This window comes from Prionailurus bengalensis, chromosome C1 (genome assembly GCF_016509475.1).
Source record: "Prionailurus bengalensis isolate Pbe53 chromosome C1, Fcat_Pben_1.1_paternal_pri, whole genome shotgun sequence".
Classification (NCBI taxonomy): Eukaryota; Metazoa; Chordata; class Mammalia; order Carnivora; family Felidae; genus Prionailurus; species Prionailurus bengalensis.
The window spans coordinates 170,521,020-170,543,834 of record NC_057345.1 but is presented as its reverse complement, the minus strand read 5'-3'; the positions used below and the strand labels follow the sequence as shown (position 1 = coordinate 170,543,834).

At 36.7% G+C, this 22,815-nt stretch overlaps 1 protein-coding gene across 2 annotated transcripts in view; it reads right to left on the bottom strand.

Moving 5' to 3' along the window:
• The window catches only part of ITPRID2 (ITPR interacting domain containing 2), a 45,772-nt gene that overhangs the window by 17,741 nt on the left and 5,216 nt on the right, over nt 1–22,815 (bottom strand). The window contains exons 2-10 of one of the 2 annotated variants that reach the window (XM_043577210.1): nt 22,063–22,308; nt 21,659–21,704; nt 18,624–18,673; nt 17,713–17,769; nt 15,383–15,422; nt 15,194–15,292; nt 13,807–14,015; nt 12,299–12,999; nt 3,967–4,039 (exon numbers count right to left, since the gene is read on the bottom strand). In XM_043577210.1, coding sequence (XP_043433145.1) covers nt 3,967–4,039; nt 12,299–12,999; nt 13,807–14,015; nt 15,194–15,292; nt 15,383–15,422; nt 17,713–17,769; nt 18,624–18,673; nt 21,659–21,704; nt 22,063–22,273 — 1,486 coding nt within the window. In that variant the 5' untranslated portion in view covers nt 22,274–22,308. Of the gene's footprint in view, nt 1–3,966; nt 4,040–12,298; nt 13,000–13,806; nt 14,016–15,193; nt 15,293–15,382; nt 15,423–17,712; nt 17,770–18,623; nt 18,674–21,658; nt 21,705–22,062; nt 22,634–22,815 lie in introns of those variants that run through there. The other variant, XM_043577211.1, reaches the window with a different exon arrangement.

Here is a 22,815-nt window from a genome sequence, read left to right as displayed (position 1 = left end):
GAAATTCTGTGTTCAGTTGCTAAGTTCCGGTTTTAATATATTTTGGTATAACCAATTAATTTCCTATCCTTGGAGGACAACCGGCTGAAAACAAGAACCACACTGATAAAAACAGGAATCCCAAAGGAAGCCACTTCCATTATGTAAATATGTAGATATTCAGCAGGTGAAATTAGAAGTTTAAATGTAGTGTGCAAAAAAGTTCTATTATCTTCCTAATAACAAAATAAGAATATACTTAAGGTGCCAATAAATTAAATAATTTGCAGGCAAGAGTACTTAAATGTTTCTGATGTTTCAAATGATGCAAACATTTGTAAGTCATGAAACAATGATTTCATAACAATTGCATGAAACTCAAATAGGTTCAACTGATACATAATGTTGTTAATCTTAAAGAAACCCTGTTTGCTTTTTGGCCTAAAAACTCGAATTCCTGGTTAGTATAACCTGAAAACACTCTTTAAAATAAAAAGGCCACCTAAGCACAGCAAGCATGATCACATGGCCATCCACACTGCAAGTTTGGGAGAAGCTTTATATCTATAACATTTACTAAGGGAGAAGCTTCATGACAAGATCAAGTTCTGCAGAACTTCAAAAGCATCAAGCTAGGGGCACCTGGGTGGCACAGTTGGTTAAGTGTCCAACTTTTAATTTTGTCTCAGGTCATGATCTCATGGTTTGTGGGATTGAGCCCCATGTCGGGCTCTACTGATAGCTTGGAGCCTACTTAGGATTCTCTCTCTCCCTCTCTCTGCCCTTTTTCAGCATGCATGCATGCTCTCTCTCTCTCTCTCTCTCTCTCTCAAAATAAATAAATAAATAAATAAATAAATAAATAAATAAATAAATAAGTAAGTAAATAAGCAAGCAAGCATTAAAAAATAAAAGCATCAAGCTAAACAAAGTGTGTTTTACCAGAAACCTGATAATATGTTTTAATAAAATCCAAAATCAATTAAACTTTGCCTCACTTTGAAAAATATCCCACTTGTAGCTTCAGGTTTAATCTAAGAGTATCACAGAATGGCATAATTTTTTCTCATCATAATTAGAAAAATTCTGTAATATTGCTTTGAAGTGAACAAAATTATATAATGACATATAAAAAATTGATCCATACCTTTGATAGGTCTAGGTAAACTGTAACAATTGTGAAACTGAACTGGAATGAGCTGTTACCATAGGTACTAATTATGCATTATATCAACTGAGAGAATGATTAACATCTTAACGTCACAGTAGTTATCACCATAATTATGTGTTTGCATGTCTTTTTTTAGACTATGAGTCTTCTGAAGACAGAAACCTCATTTATTCTATTTTGTATCCCAGTACCTAAAACAATTAAACAATAAATAAATGTATGCTGAATGAAACAATGATAACTTTCTTTTTATTTTTTTCTGTTATTTATTTACTTATTTATTTATTTATTTATTTATTTATTTATTATTTTTTAATATATGAAATTTTATTGTCAAATTGGTTTCCATACAACACCCAGTGCTCATCCCAAAAGATCCCCTCTTCAATGCCCATCACCTACCCTCCCCTCTCTCCCACCCCCATCAACCCTCAGTTTGTTCTCAGTTTTTAAGAGTCTCTTATGCTTTGGCTCTCTCCCACTCTAACGATAACTTTCTTTTTAAAGCAACAATAAAATTAAACAGTCCCTTAAAGGATTTAGAAGTGAAACTGCCTATCATGTTGGGCAAAGGGCAGCGGCTGGAGCCCAGGGAAGCCAGTGATTAGCTCCGCTCAGGTCAGTTTTATTTGCTGCGGAATACAGTCTATGCTGAGTTCACCTCTGTGGTTGTTAGCCTTGAGTTCACACAGACTAGGTCAGATTATAGCCTACTCAGCATTCACAGCAGGAGTTGGGCTGTGGAAAGAACAAGGAGGCCTGGGTTCAAGTTGCTACTTTATCATAATAAGCAGTGACTTCTCTCCTCCACAAAACAGAATAATCCTTCTATCTCACAGGACTACTTCAGGAACTAAGTAGGGTGTAGGCGAAACTATTCTGTAAATTGTAAATCACAACCTATGTTCTTTAGGCAGGTATTTCACAAAAAACACCGTTCTCCACAGAAAAATGTGGAATTAAAAACAATCAGACCTCTGTCCTAACTGAAGAGATTTAACACTATTTCTAATTAAAAACGAGGATGTTAGAGCAAAACATTAAATTGAGAACAAAACAAAACCTAGAATTTGTATTTGTCCAATATCATAAAGATAGAACAGAACACCTGTATACTCTGTAGGACTAAAGAAAATTTGTACCTCTTCTATAATAAGGAATAAGCTCTCAACATAGCTTAATGAATGTTAGTTGTGACAAGAGTTGAGTCACTAAACTTCTCTAGACTTAAATCCCAGGACTGGATAGGAGAATTAAGATCACTCTAACTTCAAAAGTCCTATCATTAAGGTGCAAGTATTTTTTTTTTTATATACATGTACTACTACATGCACTATAGTGCATATATGTATAGTGCACTATATGTACTAAACTTGTGAAATGAATATTTTACCAGTGATTCTAATTCTGTAATTATAATTAATCAAAGATACTTCCATATCACACTATCAAAACTTGATAGAAGCTATGCTTAAAAATGATGAAAACACTATATTGTTCCCTCTCCCTCTCATGTACACACGAAACGATTTTACTGTTAATTTATAAAAATGTGATTCATAAAAATGTTAACACTTTTACATATGCCACCAGAAATAAGAGACCTCTTATTGGTAAGAGGAAGAAACTCAGATGTGGATACAAACCACATTCTGTTTTTTTCTACCACAAGGAGCTTGCTCTTGAAAGATCTTGAAGTACTTCTACAGTTTTTAATCCCTTTTTTGACACAAGGCAAACTGCTTTTCTAATGTACCCCTTGTCAACCTATCCAAGGGAAAAAATTCTTGATGGCTGTGAAGCCTGCCTTACAGCTCAGAAACACATACATATATTTATAGACTTAAAAAGGGGACAAAGAACAGGAAAGCTCATTTTATGTCCGACCAGAAGTGTAGTGACCTAGTGAGAGAGGAGCACTTAGTACCACGATGCAATAAAAGAAAAATTATATGCAAATTCTTCTTATGAAGTCATTTCAGAGATCAGAAGAGAACAAACATGCAATTTCCTATTCCAGGAACATACATATGATCCTTTGTTTAAAAAAAAAAAAAAAAAAAACAGGGTGGTTCAGCATGTGTAAAGCTTTAAAAATAAACAGCCACCTTCAGTGGCCACTTTAACTTCTTTCCTTCCTTTCTCCTTTTCTCTAAATCTCAAAAGCTTTGTGATTTTAAACACCAGGCAAGTTTTTCTTGTTGCAAATTAAAAGTGAAAGAAATGAATTCAAAGGCTCTTTGGTCAATAATTAATAATTCAAGAGAAGAATGGTATCGGCAGACACTCACCTTTGATCCATAGTTTAAATTGAACTTAACTAGCTTTAACCACTACTGAAAGATGGGTATTTTTTTGCCAGAGGCATATGCATGTTTAGTAGCCATGTTTAAATTATGGAGCCATGTTTAAATTTAAACATTAGGAGCCATGTTTAAATAATGAAAAGCAGAGGTCGATAATACAAGTGTATATTTCAATCATAACCACGTTAAAAGCAGGCCTGAATCTGTTGCTCTATCACTTCCCATCTAGCCCTTATGCAGAGCTGAAGAACAATTAGAGTGCACAGAACTGCATTTCAGGATAAGCAAACAAAAATTATTTTATGGGCACAAAAGTCTTCAAGAAGATACAAAAAATTCTATAACCAAAGTATAATGAAGCATCCATACCTGGATGCTCAAGGTTAAGCATCATAACCTTCTTTTCCACTAATAGGTACTCAAATACTGATAGGTAAACCCCTTTTCCAAACCAATGAATGACACACTTTGGTAATGTGCTTGGGAACTAGTGGACATTAGTCAACTTACCTCTTTTTGACTTGGTGAGACCTAGCTGGTAAGCGGCTGGAACGTGAGGAGCTTCTCCCTCAGTACTCTGAACCTAAAAACAGTTTTAAGTAGTTACAACTTGAAAAATCTATGATGAAGAATACCTCTTGATAATTACTTATTAAACAAATCAACACAACTAAAAGAGTATCAAAACTTTGTACTTAAAAAAGGCAAAACATCTTATCTCAAAATTGTGATAGTGTCTCACATCTCAATTTTACAGTCTATTTTCCAGTTAACAATAGGACTGAATGTCTGTAGCTAGCAATGAAAAATGACTACATGTGTAAACTACTTCATTTAAAAAAATTGCTATTAAATAAAAAATTGACCCCTAAGAAAAAGTTTTTCTGTAAATGTTAAACTTCAAAGTGTAAGGCCAATCCTGGGAGAAATGCCAATAACTTTGCAGCAGACCATGACTGACATACAGCTGAGGCAACTACAAGTCTTGTATCTTCAAAAAAATGCATATTATGCTCCCATTAGAAAAGTTTGTAAGATCCCCCAAATTCTGAGTTATGGAAAACCACTCTTGTATACAACTGCTTTGTCCTAACATAAATGGTCTTTTAAGATATAAACTAGGAATTCCAAAAAAAAAAAAAAAAAGCATGTTTCATTACAGAACTAAACTGTTGAAAGATCTTCCATAAATCCTCCCTGAAAACTATATTCAGAAAAGATATAAACCAAAAAAGTTTTCTTTTTATGCTATCTCCCCCCCCCCAACCTGTACAATACATAATTTAGGAATTTTCAGACTCCTTATTCACCACATCTATCCCATTCTGCAAATACTCTATTTTATAAAAAAATGTTTTAATGTTTATTTATTTTTGAGAGAGAATGTGAGCGAGAAAGGGGCAGAGAGAGGGAGACAGAATCTGAAGCAGGCTCTAGGCTCTGAGCTGTCAGCACAGAGCCTGACATGGGGCTCGAACCCAGGCACCCATGGGATCATGACTTGAGCCAATGTCAGACACTTAAACAAATGAGCCGCCCAGGTGCCCCTGCAAATACTCTATTCTAATATAACTAACTCTATATTAAAAATAAACATCTGGGGAGGGTGCGACACTAATTTCTAACACTACTTTGCAATGATTAGTACTTGAAATAATAAATCACATCCTAGTAAAGTAGACAAACTAGCCAAACAAGGTTTTCAACCTTGAATAAATAAGAAAGCAATTAGCAAACAGGTTTTAGGTAGAATGCTGGTAGTTTTGAAGTATGAACTCCTTCAAGAATAAGAAATATTCCATAGGAATGAGAGTGGAATGACAAACATGGGGAAAAAATGCTCAAAGGCTAAAGATATTACCCAATTTAAAAACTGCTCTGATTTGTGATATTTTTGTTCTACACAGTTCCATGAACCCAAAGTTCATGAATCTTTTGAGAAATAAAACACACTGGTCATTTAAAACCATCACCTATAAATTATTATATAAAATAGTTTCTAACCTCCTTGTTATTACTCAGAAACTATGTATATATTCTTCAAAGCAGCAGACATAAGTTCAACAGGAAAACCATTGTTTTGTGTGCAAGGAGACAAAATGCATTTTCTTTTTAAATTCAACAAAAGCTCTATTATTAGTCTCTATTCAGGCCTACCCTACTTGAAAGAGTTTTCTGTTAAAGGAAATATCAAACAGACCAAAGAAGTATAACAGAAATCCAAATTCCTCTTTAATTTTATTCTAGGATTCTCAGTTAAGGCATGGCGTTGTGATATACCAAATTATACTCTCCCCTTTTAAAATGCAGAATTATCACATAGTCCATTCCTTAGATTTATAAAATTAGTCACAACCTTAGATTTATAAAATTAGTCACAAAACATGTCTTTAATGAATATGTATCTTCAATAATCTTTTAAGATGCTACTCAATGCCAAAACAAAGTAAAAATTTTAAAGTACAAAAACTACAAACTCCATTAATTAATTCAAAGAAAAGGGCCCTTTAAAAAGAACTGAGGGTCATTTTTTACTAATAAAACTACTAAAGTGAGGATTCTTCTTCCCACTTAACAAAAAATCATCAATCGCTTGTTGAAGACAGAAGAAGACATGCTAGGGACAAGTTACATTTCATAGCTTAAGCATGTGTTAGTACTGGTCACAGCTGTGCAAAGGAAAGTAGTCAAATCTGACATGGAGTACAGCACAGAAAATTATGAAGCAAACAAAACTTGGATCTATTTATGTGGCAGGATACTCAACAGTTTCAGATCCTCAGTGGAGTTCTGGTCATTCGTTACAGATTGCCTTTTATTCAATTAACTATAGCTGAATATTGATAACTGAATTGGGTAATGGAAAATGGGTATTCACTACACAATGTTTCTAATCTCTAGGTAAGTTGAAACTTTCCATAATAAAAATTACCCCCAAACCCCCATACCAAAATGATAAAATCGCTTGGTCTCAAATGTTTTGAGGTTTAGAACTGTATTGAAAGGGCACCCGGGTGGCTCGGTCAGTTGAGCATATGACTCTTTAAAAAATTTTTTCTTGTAATGTTTATTTTTAAAAAATTTTTTAAAATGTCTATTTATTTGTGACACGAGAGACAGAGCATGAGCCGGGGAGGGGCAGAGAGAGAGGGAGACACAGAATCTGAAGCAGCTCCAGGCTCTGAGCTGTCAGCACAGAGACCGATGTGGGGCTCGAACTCATGAACCACGAGACCATGACCTGAGCCGAAGTCAAACACTTAACCGACTGAACCACCCAGGTGCCCCAAATGTTTATTTATTTTTGAGAGAGACAGACAGACTGAGAGTGGGGGGAGGGACAGAGAGACAGGGAGAGATAGAATCTAAAGCAGGTTCCAGGCTCTGAGCTGTCAGCCCAGAGCCTGACATAAGGCTTGAACTCACGAACCACAAGATAATGACCTGAGCTGAACTCGGAGGCTCAACCACCTGAGCCACCTGAGCCACCCAGGTGCCAGAGCACAACTCCTGATTTTGGCTCAGATCATCATCTCACGGTTTGTGGGACTGAGCCCCATCGGGCTATGTGTTGTGTGTGTGCTCTCAAGATAAATAAACTTTTAAAAAGATATAGTTTTAATAAATGTTTTATTAAAACTTTCTGAGAGAGAGAGGAGAAGAGAGCAACATGCACACATAAGTGGAGAAGGGGCAGAGAAAGAGAGGGAGAGAGAGAGAGAATCCCAAGTAGGCTTCATGAGGGCAGTGCTGACCCCAATGGAGGGTATGAACCCACAATTATGATCTGAGCCAAAATCAACAATCAGCCACTTAACCAAATGAGCCACCCAGGCACCCTTAAAACTGTATCCTTCTGAATCAATGTCCTGCTACCATGGCAGGCACCTGCTTTGGGTTTTTTTGTGGTTGTTGTTTTCTGTGTGTGTGTGTGTTGTTGTTGTTGTTGTTGTTGTTTTAACATCTGTCACATTTATTCTGACTAATATACATCTTCTGGGCACAACACAACACTACTGTACTGTGTTCTACAAAGCAGCAATATGTGGAATGTTCTAACTCAAATAACCCTTCCTCTAAGGTTTAAGGAGACATTTATAGCAGTTTAAAAAAAAAAATAAGAACTCAAAACTGGAGCTTTAGGAATTATAAATCTAATTTTTAATGACATGTCAAAAAATTTAAATGAAAGAATTACTTTCCTGAAGTAGTAGTATGAGGCTGTGCACCAGAGGACTTGAGTTCTTGTCCAATGTCTGACACTTTATCAACCAGTCTGACCTTTACCAAGTGGTACTGTGTAGTCTAAAGTGGCATGTGTGTACAAAGACCCAAATTCAAGTCTTATTCATGTCGCATAGTGGCTAAATGGCTTCAGATAGTTATCAGAATTGTCTGTGACAATTATGTCAGTTTTCAAAACTGAAAAATAAAGACTAAAACTCCTACTTCACAGGTCCTTGGGATAATCAAATATCTTGAAAGAATAAAGTGGTAACAATTTACAACAGATCTCTCTGATATGACCCAGGGATTCCTTACATTGACACACCCTCAGGCCTCCCCAAAGTAAGGCACTGACATAGACGGGAACATTACATCCCTCAGAATGATGAGGAAGAATCCCTGCTATCAAGTAATATCCAATGTTAGAGGAGGAAAAATGCTTCCTCATCTGTAAAAGGAGAAAACTGGAGAATGAATTCAAAGATCTCTTTCTGTGCTAGTTTATTATTCTATATTTGTTGCAAAATTTTTTTTTTAAATTTTTTTTTTCAACATTTTTTATTTATTTTTGGGACAGAGAGAGACAGAGCATGAACGGGGGAGGGGCAGAGAGAGAGGGAGACACAGAATTGGAAACAGGCTCCAGGCTCCGAGCCATCAGCCCAGAGCCTGACGCGGGGCTCGAACTCACGGACCGCGAGATCGTGACCTGGCTGAAGTCAGACGCTTAACCGACTGCGCCACCCAGGCGCCCCTATTTGTTGCAAATTTTTACGTAAAACAAACTTTCAGGTTTTACTTGCAAGGTTTACTTTTCACTGTCACATAAATACTTCTTTAAAAAGTTACCATAAGTCTTTTAGATAAATGTCAAATAAAATTTAGTGGTTAATTGGGCTTCAAAGTAACAGACACTGGTCCATGTATCATGCGGGAGAGTTCATATTCTATTGCAAACACAATGCTTGTCTTCAAAACACAGTCAAATTTGAAAGGCCAAAAGAACAATTTAACTATCGATCAAGTATCTGATGGATTTCGGATTATTTTAACTCAGGCCAATAAATAAAACGGGAGAAAATCCTGAAACCTAACAACTAAAAACAAAGAGACGTAGTACTTAACTCAACAATCAGTGCAGAGACACTACGAAACTTCAGTAGCTTAAAAAATTATATATACTTCCAGTAATCCCTCTATTTGAATGTAAATTCATTTGTTGAGTCAGAAGACACAGAACAACCCATTTACAAAAATACACAGCTAAAAGTTCTCCTTCCTCTAACATGTAAGTGTGAGAAAGTTTTCCTTGACATAAAAGATGAACACTTGCTTACTGAGTAGGATCCTTTTGGTTCAACTGTGAATCATTCATCCACAAGTCTACGACTCTAGGCAGTTACCACGATGTATTTATTAAAAATAAACCATTTTGAGAACCCAAGCATTATTTAGGGAAGTCATTAAAAATCTGAAAACTCAAGAATATAGTTTTACAACTTTTAGACACACTAGAATACTTTAAATAGTCTACAAAACATCTGGTAGTCTACAAAAACATTTTCTCATAAGGCAAACTGACTTTTAATTGAAAGTAGTCTCCGGCCTTTTATTATTTTTTTGCTTAACATGAGAAATAGTCACTCTCACGCTCCAAGGCCTGAGTCAGTCTTGTCATCTACTTAACTCCCTTTACACTTAAATATTTCCTCTCTTCACTTCTGGTGGCTGTCAGATCTTACCTTAGCCTCAGGAGTAGGCAGCTTCACGCACAGAGCGCAACATTTTCTCCTCCACCCAGCTACCCAAAGCAGCTGGCATTCAGTTAATCTGTTTGAGAACTGGTTTACTGAGACAAAGGGAGTGTCCTCTAACTTACATTTATTTGCTGTTTTTACAGGAAGAAAGTTCCCAACAGGAATTAAACCTCAAGGGAAAGGAGTCCAAAAGAAAAACAGCAACAATCTACTTTGAATGGGATCTAAAAGTTTGCTTCGGTAAGATTGTTCTCTTCATTTGTCAGTATAATTCAAGTCACACTTGGGAGAAGAGGAAATTAAAGAAACACATTATTTCCTTTCTTTATCCATTGTTCTACAACTCTCTTTAAAGTTCCCAAAGGGATAAAAACACAGTTCCAGGAGGTTTTTATCCATGTTTTAAATATACCTGAAGAACAAGGATTCATTACCCTTAAAATTCTCCATATATACAATGCAGCTATGGTTGACTATATCCATATATCCTTTTTTTGAAAACAAAAATCTTCTATTATTCTTCAACCACCAATGCCTGGAATTGTGTACTGAAAACAAAAAAAAAAAGTCAGGGGCGCCTGGGTGGCTGAGTCAGTTAAGCATCTGACTCTTGGTTTCGGCTCAGGTCATGATCTGCTGGTTTGTGTGATTTCAAGCCCACATCGGGCTCTATGCTGACAGTGTGGAGCCTGCTTGAGATTCTCTCTCTCCCTCTCTTTCTGACCCTCCCCTGCTCACTCTTTCTCTCTCCCAAAAATAAATAAACTTAAAAAAAAAATTTTTTTTTTTAAAGTTCACTTCCTTGTGACATTACTTTCTTCATTAATTGCTTTTGCCAGCAGAGGGAGCAAAGAAAAAAAAAAAAAAACACCTGTAAAATCATTAAATGAAAACTTGCTACCAAAGCATATCTATTTAGCACTTTATGTTTTTTAAAGACCTTCTGTGTAGGGTACCAACAATTTAAAAAAATATATAGTTCAAAATTCAGGAACTCTAGAAATTAGAAAGCAACACATAAGAGTGACTTCTCATCTGAGCTGCCAACATCAGATTTGCAAGTATCTAACATATTTTGTTTAAATTTTCATATTCTGCTGTTAAATTAACACCAGGAAACTGACTCTCATATCTGTCATAGAAGAGGGGCCCCAATGGATGGCAGGAAGTTACACTTTATTGGTGGTAGGACAAGTTCAGACCAAAACAAACTATTTGATAATAGTGAAATAGAACAGAGAGGTTTTAATTTAGCCAAGTACTCAACTTATGAACTCATTATAATGAGAAATGTATTAGGGATTAAACAGGAAAAATATAAAAAAATATAAAGAAACAAGGGAAGGGGCGTCTGGGTGGTTCAGTCAGTTGAGTGTCCGACTTCGGCTCAGGTCATGATCTCATGGTTCATGGGTTCAAGCCCTGCATCAGGCTCTGTACTGACAGCTCAGAGCCTGGAGCCTGCTTCAGATTCTGTGTCTCCCTCTCTCTCTCTGCCCCTCCCCCACAAGCACTCTATCTCTCAAAAATAAAATAAAAACATAAAAAAAAAAAAGAAACAAGGGAAAAAAAAAAAAGAAACAAGGGAAAAAAAAAGCCTACAAATAACGTAGATTATTTCAAAGGGCTACATCTCTCCCTTTTCAATTCACTTTTTAGCTACAATTAAAGTAACAAAAGATACATTCAAAGACCACAAGGTAAATAGCTATTATCAGCAATCAAAATTGTGTGATAAATGCCTGATATTCATTAATGTGAGAGATACATACTCACCTAACAGGACACTTATGGGCAAAATCAATTATCCCATTTGCCAACTCCCTAAAATAATGGCATGTGATTCTAAAATTACTCAGTTGCTACTATATTACTAACACCATTCTGTAATAAATTTTAAAAAGAAAATTGTACATTATAAAACTCACGGCCACAGCTCTTCAGCAGTACACAGATGTCTGTTTTCTAATGTGTAAAACAAGACCAGCACTGCCTGCCTCATAGACTTAAAAAGAAAAGTACCTGAAGGGCCTAGTACAGTGCCTGCCACAAGGTAGGTGCTTGATAAACTTCAGTTTCCTGTCTCAGGTCATACAGTACCAATGCATAAGCATTAGCTTTGGCCATTCAAAAGGTGTTTTAGTTGACCTCATCAAAATGAATCTCTTTATTTTGCCAATTTGAAACTTCTGTAAATATAGTAATACCTCCAGGTAGAAATGAAAAGTAAGCAAACATTGGTCTTCTAGGCTTGCAGAATTCATGTTCCCTGACCTGGTGTTTCAAACTTTATTCCTTGAGGTTCCTATCCTTCCCTTCAGATACACAGTATCTTCAGGTTCTTTCCAATCCCACTATAAAAATCTATCCTTCTCGAAGCCTTATTCACACTTCACTTATCCTTTCCACTAAGATACTTAGTGGAAAGTAAAAGTTTGCCCAAAGATACGTAGCAATTTAGCAGCAAAAAAAAGAACTCAAACTCCTGTTTGCTTTCAGAGCCTATGTTTTTAACTATTATGCAACACTGACTGTAATTTAAATATATTCTCAAGGGTTTTCTCAAGGCATCTAAATCTTAAACTGAGAGAGAAAGGGGATAAAAGTTCAAGTATCAGCAGTAAATGACAAGAGGATGCAGAGGAGCTGATGAAGTAACTGTCTCATTACCCTGGCAATGGACGGTCCTGTGACCAATTCTTAGTTTATGAAGCATAGAACCAAAATTTGAAAACTCAAAATCAGAATGATTTTTTTTCTAGTATAAATCTATTAGCCACCACTCATCTTATAGACATGTTTTGCATTTTCTTTCCTAATTCATTATTTGAAACAGGTCTCAGTAATATTTTACCTACCTCTTCCATTTCAAAGGAGTCCTTCTGCTGTGCCATTATATTTCTTATGGATGGTATCGTCAGTGGTGCACATGGCTCTTTTTCAGGTGTGGACACATGGACACCCTTCAGCTCACTGCCATTTTCCAGCTCACTGTGGCTGGACATGCTGAAATCATTACCTAAGTCAGATTCTAGAATACCAGATTCCTCACCCAGTTTATTCTCATGGCTTTGGGTTTCTCCATTTTGTTCACTTTCAGTTTTTTGGTTAAAATTGCTATTTGCTACATCAGAAAGTCTATCAATGTCAGAATTCTCCATAACAGTTGCTGAACTACCTGATACTTCTTCTTTAACTGTAGCCAACATAGAAGATGAGTCTTTCTTTTTTACAATTTTTTGACATTTTTGATCATTTTTATTGCCACTTTCTTCCATCACCGAAACATTCGGAATCTTTCCTTTATCAGTTGCTGGGGAAGGACTACTACTTTCTCCTTTCTCTGTTTTATCAACACATAAATTTAGTTTCGATAGTGTTTTCATTAAACGATTTGCAGTGTTACTTCGGGTTAAAGGTGGAGGTGAGTCTGTCTCCTTGTTAGAAGTCACTGAGGACATACTTCCAATTCTCTGCAGGGGAGTCCCAGAGACTTGGGAATATAAAGAAGAAAATGCATTGGCCACAGTAGTAAGCACTTCGATTTGACGAAAACGGCCTACAAAAAGAAAAGGATGTTGATTTTATAGATGTTTATATATGTATACATATATTAAACTATTACTACTTTTTAGTATGCCAAAAATCGAACTTAAATCACAAAGATTATAAAACCAAAACTTCTTTCCTTATCCAACACTTAAAGTTTCTCTACATTTACCAGGGAAAGGGAAGATTTTTCACTCTCAACAGCAGACGTTATGTTTTAAGAATTTAAAATTTTATCTTTTATGATTTAAAACCCAAAAAAGCACGAAGTGTGACAATACTGAAGAGAAAAGAACAGCTATTGTTCCATAGCTTGATTCTATTTTTATGTCTGACTTAATTAAGACTCTTCCAAATGTTTTCCTATGGAGGGAGGATGGTAGGATTGGATTTACAGATCTCTTAAAGCTGTTCCAAGGACCATCTGAGGATTCCTATTTTGGAACTTCTGTTCAACAGAGAAAAATAAGCAAAGATATACTATAAATAAAAATTATCAAGTTAGCTATGCTATTTTAGATTTATAGAAAATGCCTAAAATTGACTGACTTCAGTTAACAGTAACAAGCCTCTGCCCTATTTCTTTCCTTTTTGAACATCAGCAATCTGGAGGGAAGTTTAAGAAAAGTACAAGGTTTCATACGTCAGTTATGGTAACATGTAAGTCAAGAATGAAGAGAGGGAAAAGTTAACTTTTAGTAAAACAGCTATTGTGTTAACCTCAATAATTAAGTTCCCAGTGCTATTCCTAAAACTTAGCAAGGTTTTAAAAAAATAAGGCCATTTCACTGTGGATGCTAATATTTAAAAACCTTACTTGTTAAAGCGTAATTTGGATTTTCTACTTCCATCCGTTGCATTTGAGCACTCAAAAATACTTTAATATCTATCCCTCTGGCAAATGATGATGAATTAAAAAATCTGGAGGGGATTTTGGAAGCAATATCTGGTTCATCTCGTCCAAATCCAAGATTATAAAGAATTTCTTCAGGATCTTCTTCATAAAGTTCCAACAATTCTGAAACACTACAAGAAAAAAAAAGAAACATCAAGATATAAAATAAGTTTATAGTCCACATCACATTATAAAAAAGAGCTTCTGCTCTTTACACCATTATTATTTATTTCTTCATACATTGTGTACTAAATGTGATATATTACTCTTAAAAACAGTCCATTCTTTCAAACTGTTAGTATTGGAAAAAAGAGCTAATCCCCAAGAAGACACTCAATAAGACTCCCTAAATGATTTCTCACCTTATACTTTTTGTCATTTTAAGAGAGTCCTAGCAAAGCAGCTAAAACAATTAGAGAACAGGTGAGGGAGAACAAGGAATAAACAAATGAAGGAAAAGATGGAAAGGGAAAATACACTGGGAAGTTGGTAGCACAGGACATTCTGCAGAACTCGAGCTTTTCTGCTCTCTTTGGCTGTCACTGAAGATGCAACACAGGTAACAAGCTGAACTCAGAAAAGTGAGGGAGGAGCTTACTTTCAAATTTTCTCTAACCACTTTCACTCAGGAAGTAGGAGGAGTAAGGTATGGAGAGAATGGGTTACTCAAAGGAAAATCTTGTTCTCATTCGATTGGGAATTAAACATTTCTTATCTCTTCTTCCTCATACTAGTGATAATCCACCTTCTGAGACTCACTGAGGAAAACAGGAATGTTAGAGATGAAGCTTGAACAGAAGAAAATTTCAATTTGTTTCAGAGAAAATGCTCAGGTTCCAATACAATAAATTGGGTAACAATTTAAACTGGTTCCATGGGCACATGTACTTGCCTATTTCAATATATATTTTGAAGATCTTTGATTTAATATGTTGAAGATACATCTATGCTTAAATATCAAGCTTTAAATTAGAAAGGTTTATTCTGATTGTTATGTAAGAATAATTTAAGACCACGCCCTCCCCCAAAATGGGAGAATTCTGGAAGAAGTTATTCCACTATGGAGTTCCGATTTCAAGTTGTTGATAGGGCTCAAAATACTCATTATAACAAGAATTCCAGCAGCGTTATAAACACATCTGTTGCTTTTTATTTAATCTTAATTTAAAAAAAAGAAAAAAGCAATGAATGAAACATTTTGTATTCTTTTGATTTCATACTATCAAGCCAAATCCAAGACTGAAAAAACAGTAAAGAGTAGATTGCCTATAACACAATGTAACTGTAGTATAATTTCAGAATAAGTCACCTTGAGACTGTGCCACTACTTTTCCCAGATCCAGTGGAATTCATACTTCTCCCTTTCTGATGAAACTGCAGTCTTCTCTCTTTGGCCAAGATATTATTGCTATAAACAAAATTAGATTATATGAGACCTTATTTTCATAAATGTTCTTCATTTTTGAAAAGGAAGAGAATAAACACCACAGCTACCTACCAGTTTTCAATTTGAGTATCCGTTTCATGGAGGTGGTTGGCTACATGTATAAAGAATAAATGCAGAGCATAATTGTTAGTAGGACAGTAACTACTGTGATATAATCATCAAGAAAGCATATTAGCCAAATATTACAGCTAAATGCCTAATATCCCAAACTCATGTCTTGGTTCATTAAATCTAGATCATTAAAAGTAATATACAGATCGATATGAAGAGAATCAGTAGCTTCTAGATGGTGTTTTTGTTTGTTAGCAATGTAAAATTAACTACTTCCTTCATTGAATGTTTAAAATAAAAGCTATACAGATAACCAATTAAATTTCTATGTTTAACAATTAAAAATAAATAGTAAGAAGACATACAGCATCTGTAGTAAATGTGTTTCTAATTATTAAATTTAAAAGCTATTACTAAAGACCTTTCAAGAGCAAAAACATGACTTAACATTATTTAAGTGTGGCAACAGTATATATAAGTTTCTAAGGTGCTTTTTTAAAGGCTGAAAATTCATCCCAGTTACAACCAATTTTTCATGCATGTATTTTGAAAATTTCTACTCGTTTCAAAGTAAATTTTCTTTAAAAAATTGTTTTTAAACTTTATCCTAGATTTACAAGTCTTAAACAGGTAAGTATTGTTAAGTGTAGAGTCAGTTAAATTTACTGCACTGAACCTTTATAGGCAAATATAAAGAAGGAAAATAATTATAAACATATCTATTTCAGCACACCAGATTTTTTCTCACTTCTGATTTACAAAGTCATGGCAACTTGTTAGTTTGTTTGTACATCCACTCAGAAAGATGCCTAACACGTAATATTCAATAAATATTTACTGAATGAATGTAAATAATCTTGAAATAATTTTCAGTAAAACAACATAATAGTTCCATTCTTCTCTGAAACTTCCTTTTAGGTTCTGGTTTCCAGAAAAATCATTCAATATGGATGAACAAGCAGACGGAGGCAGTTTTTAGGGCAGTGAAAATACATTTATGGTATGATAATGATAGATACATGGTATCATACATTTGTCCAAACCTACAGAATGTGCACATGCAAGAGTGAAACCTAATGTAAACTGTGAACTTTGGGTAATTATGCCTCATTATGGGTTCATCAGCTGTAACAAAAGTACCACTCTGGTAGGGGGCGTTGATTATTGGGAGGGCTATGCATATATGGATGCAGGAAGTACAGGGATAATCTCTATACCTTCCTCTAAATTTTTCTGTAAACCTAAACCTGCTTTAAAAAAAAAAAAAGTCTTAAAAAAATTCCATATTGTGAAATTAAGGCAGATATCAAAAGTGCTATTTACTGTAACATTGAAATGCATTTTCAGTAAGAGGTTGGCAACATGCTCAACTGTACTAATTAGGAAGCAGTAAGTCTAAGCTCTTTACAGAGTTTATTCCTTGAAAGCACATTAACTTCAATAATAAAAACTAACATATTCACATATTCTAGAGTCTTAAATGTTAGAAGTAATATACATACAGATTGATTTAAAATAGCAAAAGATCAAAGTTATTACATTCAGTGGATAAATTCACCATTCATCAACTTATAATCTAAAAAGATTTAATAAAATCCTTAATTTCTTTTTGATAAAAAAGTACACATTAATAACCCAGCTGTACAACTACCAATAATCTTCAAATACCTGTAAAATAATAAAAATGTTTAATTCTACATTGTGGAAAATTTTACTATAAATCCACTGGAAAAGATGATACAATCTGTGAAAATTTAAACATGGTACGACACGCTTTTAAAATGTTAATGCAGTCTGGAATAGACATCAGCATAATGTTTTCTAATTAAATTCTAATAATTCTAATTTTGTTTTTGTTCTTCAGTGTTCTAACAATCTGGAAAGAGAGTAAGGGGTGGGGGGGGGGAAGATGGGAGACGCAAGGAGATAGACAAGCCACAGCTGTAAGTCTGACATAAGGCTACCTCACACTAAAAATAAGCTTCAATTTAGTCTTCTCATGTATAAATATTTAAGTTTCCTTCCTTCTGCGGGACAATTCTTCCCTCAGTTCTATGACCATTGTTTGCCCCCAAACAGTTCCTTTAAGCAATTAAGTCCAAGGAAGACAAGGACATTCCACAACGATTTTTAGAGCCATTCCTACAGGTATCCTACAAGCTCTGACTAGATTACTAACATGTCAAAGGTTCTGTAAAATGTGTCTCAGCCATTTTCAAGACCTTTAACTTTGGCTGAGGACTGTAAACCTGAAAGCACTCAACCTTTTTTTTTTTTTTTTTTTAATTTTAAACCTGTATGAAAATGCATTTCTTCCAAAAAAAACTTACCTTCAGCTCCCAATGACAAATCATCTTCAAAACTGCCTCCATTTCTCACAAGCACACCTGAAAGAAACGTAAGATTCATTCTGGTGTTCTGTTCTTTTGGACTCACATATAAAATCGTAGTTTTAGCTAAAATTGACCAAACAAAATGTAAGCTACAATAAGGTATTTCAAACCTGAATATACTCATACATTATTCTGATTATATAATTTCAAAAAGCAAGTCTAAGCTTTACTTTATCGCAAAGAAACCATGATCTGCATCAAGGTAAAATTGTTATAAGCCCGGATAGAAGTTATTCTATACTCACTATGTCTTCGAAGATACTCATTTAGCTAACATCGTATCCAAGAGTTTCAAGGAAAATCAGATCCCGGAGCAATCACTCCTTTTAACCTTCCTTAATAGTCAGAAGCTCAAGCTAGATTTTTCTAATACTGTAAGTGTTTTGTTTTGTTTTTTTTATATATATGCCTTGCCACTACCTGTACATTCTTGTTGTACTTTGAACTTTAGAACTGTGTCTCACACAGGTGGTAAAATTTCAGGTGTGGCAATTTCGGTTAATGTAATGTAAGCAAAGAAATGCTGTACTAAAGCTGACCCAGTTCACTCAATATTTTCCTTAAGTTTACATATTCTATTTCTGTATTTAATTAGTTTTCATAATATCTAACTGGATAATAAAATATGAGTTTCACACTGTGTAAAGGTTTAGTGATTTTCTTAAAACTATTCACTGTTTTACGGTTCATGACAAGGTTTCTTTCTTTTGGCTTTTCTCTCAGAATGGTATAGCTTATAAAATGAACATCACTTTTATAATTTACATATGTATACTTTCACTCAAAGCAGTGAAATAAAGCAGGACCTTCACATAAAGAACAGATTTAGAAAGGCAACTTTCTCTTACCCTTGAGTGTATTACTGCTTTGCTCATCCAGTGAGGCTCCCAAAGGGGTACTGAAACCACATAAACATATAAACCTCAGTCTTGAAAAGCTGTCTGGAGAGTTGTCACTGCACAACTTTACACTTAAAAGGTCATAGCCAGCAAGCTTCTAATCACATTTAACTATCCTCCCCAAACACAAAAGGAATGCAAGAGTATTACATAAGTAATATCCTCCTAACTAAGCAAATACCTATCCTCAAGTCAGTTCACCAGGAATGATTTAATCACACATCTGATCTGCCAGCAATTAAGAACAAGAATTATAATTACAAATGATATGAATTAGCATTTTCTTTACAAAAACAGAAAAAGAGAATGTCAACACGCATTAAAAAAATGTCTGCTCCCCTCAATTCCTTCCCTAGAAACAGGAAACAGAATTAAAAGAAAACAAATCTTTATCTAAATAAAATGTAAAAGTCAGAGTCTAGTGAGAAGTAAGATTCAACAGTTTTTTAAACCTCATCTGTTAAATCTATCACCAGCATTTTAGAGCATCAATTAGTGCCTCCCTTAACCCCAACTACTATCTTTTTTGGTGTAACGGAGAAACTTGAGATTATTTTTTTCTGCTTTGAAACTGTAAAATACATATATCTTCATTCAACTCTGTAAACTAAAAAGCTGGCTTGAGAATCAACCTTAAGAACCAGCCATTGCTAAAATTCCTACACATTCTTCCCGTTCAAATGCAGATAACTTAGAAATCTTTTTTTCAATGTGAAAATGTTTTTCACTTCTGTCTAAAAACTGAATTATATTAAGAAATGTTTTATTTTGAACGTTCTGTTTTATGATATAAACCTTTCATCAGTAACAATTTATACCTCTTACAAATTCACATCAGTCATGGAATCAATCATAAAAATATCAGTCTAAAAAACGTATTATTGAAATGGCAATTTAATGTTAAAACTTTCTGCAAGCAAATACACAGGCAATGGTAGTTCTTCGAGAATTAGTGCTTTTGAAATGTTAAAGAATCACAACTACCATGAAAACAATAAAAAACTGAGCCAAGTTTTTACATATATTTTAATGAAACTTGAATTTATGCCTCTATAAAGTCCTTCTTTCTTGATGGCTACTTTCTTAGGATAAAACACTGTATTACTCCTGCAGATGTCTCTGCTGGTCTATGCACTAACAGAAAATGGCAAATAAAGAGACTGTAACTGCCATTCTCCTTCAGAAACAAGTTTCTCACTCTTATAACTGCTTTCTTCTAAATTCGTTCAAAAACTATCCTTTCTTAGATGTTAATCCAAGCAATTATTTCCACTTAGCAAAAAAAAAAAAAAAAAAAAAAAAAAAAAAAAAAAGATTATCAAAGACCCCTACACACTTTAAGGAACAACAAATGGAATCTTTATTCAGAATATGGACAGCAATACAAAAATAAATAAATAAATAAATAAGAATGTATCCAGGGGAAAAAGCTAGCTTTAGATCATTTGTAAATACTGTATACAAAGTAGGTAAATGCCCAACTTTGAAAAACCTGTTAGAGAAAAAAACCCTAGAGTTGCATATGTCCTAGCAGTCAAATCTGCAATAATACAGCTAGCATTACAAGACTATTTGTTCCAGCTTTCCCAGGTACAAATGAATGTCCCTTTTGTACAGAATAGATGCAACTGTAGGGAACAAGAAGGAAACCTATGCAGGAAACCTAAGAGGGAAGGAGCAGCAGACCAAAGAATCTGCCTACATAAGACCAGCAAAAAACTTGAAATTTTCGAAGATGGTATGTCTGATGAATAACATTTGCCTACCGCATTTACCTTACAAGATAAACTTACTTATTTACTGTCTACTTGATGTGATCTTTTATATAATCTTAATTCCTATACATCATAAAATAATGTGATTTTTCACTTGCCATTAAACTTTCTTTTTTCCTTTTTCGGTGTATCTTTAGAAAGACAGACCATATATTTCACCGTATCTCAAAGAGTCAATGATACTCCTAAATAAGAGTATTTATTCATCATTACTCAAAAATCCAGGTAATTCATTAAAACAGGATATCAACAGAGTAGTGGCCAATATTTTATCTGTGCTTAGGGAAGAAAAATAAACTGGCATATATGAAAATCGCTTCTCCTTCCCCCCCAAAACACTTCCCTACCTCTGGTATACTTGAACAAAAGATTAAGAAAAGCCCAAAATGAGATGGCAGAAATATGTGCAGAAGCAAACACCTTAACCAAAGTTAAAAAGCAACATTCTTCATATGATATTCTACAAGTAGAAAATAGAAAAAAATTAAAATAGGTAACAAGCTTTTTTACTGTACTAAGATTTACTTGCAAAATGATCTATCTCCCCTTGTACTTTATCAACCAGATTGGTACCAGTTGCCAAAGTATGCAATTAAACAGATTTATGCCGTTTGAATGCCTTCAAAGCTCTCTATGTCCCTTCAGTGCATTCCAGTGCCTGTCTGACAAATGCGTGCCCAAGGAGTAAACTACAAGAAAAAAAGTTAGCTGGTTTTATAGCTATCCAAATAGAATTAAGGCACAGAAATAAAATTAAGGCCAGTTAAGTTGTTAAGTAAATTAAATTCATCTAAAACACATTTGAAAGGGAAATCATTTCATGCCAGATATACAGATGTCAAAACAAAAGCAAAGTAAAATACCGTGTGAAATGTGAAAATCCTTTCGAATAAAAACAAGGCAAGCATATAACGAGGCAAGGCATGATTATTTGTTTTAGGTCTCTGCTCTCTGATGCTAACATCACGCAAGGGGGGCTGAAGTCCTAACAACTGTAAAGTCAACACGGTCACCAAATAATCAGCGGTCACAGTACTTCCATTTCTAATCTTTCAAAGGAGGAAGCTATCCGCCGGCTCACTTTCCGGTTTATAGCTCACACCGCCATGGGACCCACAGGGACTGCGGCCCGGGTGACTCTGCTCCACTCGGGAGGGCCATCTCCGCGGATCTCCCTCTGGGACGCGAGAGGCGAAAGCGAGGACTCACCGGCAGTCCTTGAGCCATATCGCGATCTTCTCGTTGGGCACGTTTCCTGCGGGGCAGAGTGAGGGGACAGCGTGGTTACCGACCCCTGGGGGACTCCGACGTCGGGGTCAACCTGGACGCTCCCATGTAGGAAAATCTACTGGGGGTAATATGTAGCCTAAGCAACACGTCCCAGTGTCCATCTAAAGGAAAACGAGATGGCACCGGGGTGTCTATGCGGACTCTGGAGACGCCTTGTCAAGGGCGCGCATTTAAAGGTCGCAAGTGTCCCCTCTCCCCCGGCCGGCCCGCAGGATCTGCCAGAACTTAGAGCAGTTGCCCAGAGCGCACGAGACTTTCCCCCGCCCGCCAGCCTGCACTTCCCCGAGTCCCCCGCCCGCCGCGGCACGGCCGGGCGCACAGACCTCTCCCCGGGGCCGCCGGCAGCTTCGCACCCGGGAGGTCCTCCTCCTCGTCCTCGTCCTCGTCCTGCGTCGTCGCTTCTGTGGACAGGTCCTCCGTTTCCGACGCCTGCCAGGAGCCGCGGCACTTGGCCCAGGCCTTCCTCCTGCGACTCGCCACTTGCCACTCCAGTTCCTCCTCCGCCTCCGCCGACGCCACCAGGGGCCGGTCCATGGCCGCACCGGGAGCTCCGCTGCCCTAGTCGGAGCCTGCTTGAGACACGGTGGCGGCGGGACCCCCGCCCCTGCTGTCAGCGCCCAGCCGGGCTGGGGGGGGCCCCCGGGAAGCGGGAGCGGGCGCGGGAGGGGGCGGAGGAGGAGAAGAAGGAGAAGGAGGAGGAGGAGGAGGAGGAGGAGGAGGAGGAGGGGACGGGAGGGAGGGAGGGAAGGAAGGGGAGGGAGGGGGCAGAGGGCCGGCGCTTCACATGAAGCCGGCCCGGCGCGGCGCGGGAGCGCTAGTGGCCCGAGCGAGCGCGGCAGAGAACGAGCGCCGGCCGGCCCCCTGGCCCCGCTCCCCGCCTCCAGTCCTCCGCCCTCCGCCTCCCGCCTCCCGCCTCCCGTCTCCGCCCGACGCGCCGGAGGCCCGGCCGGCCGCGGCGTGTCTGCGCGCCCCTCCCTCGGCGGCGTCCCACGCCCCCTTCCGGCCGGGGGCGCGCGGGGCGGAGCGCGGGGCGGTGGCGCGGACTAGGGCGTTGGGTTCCCCTGAGGTGGCCCGCG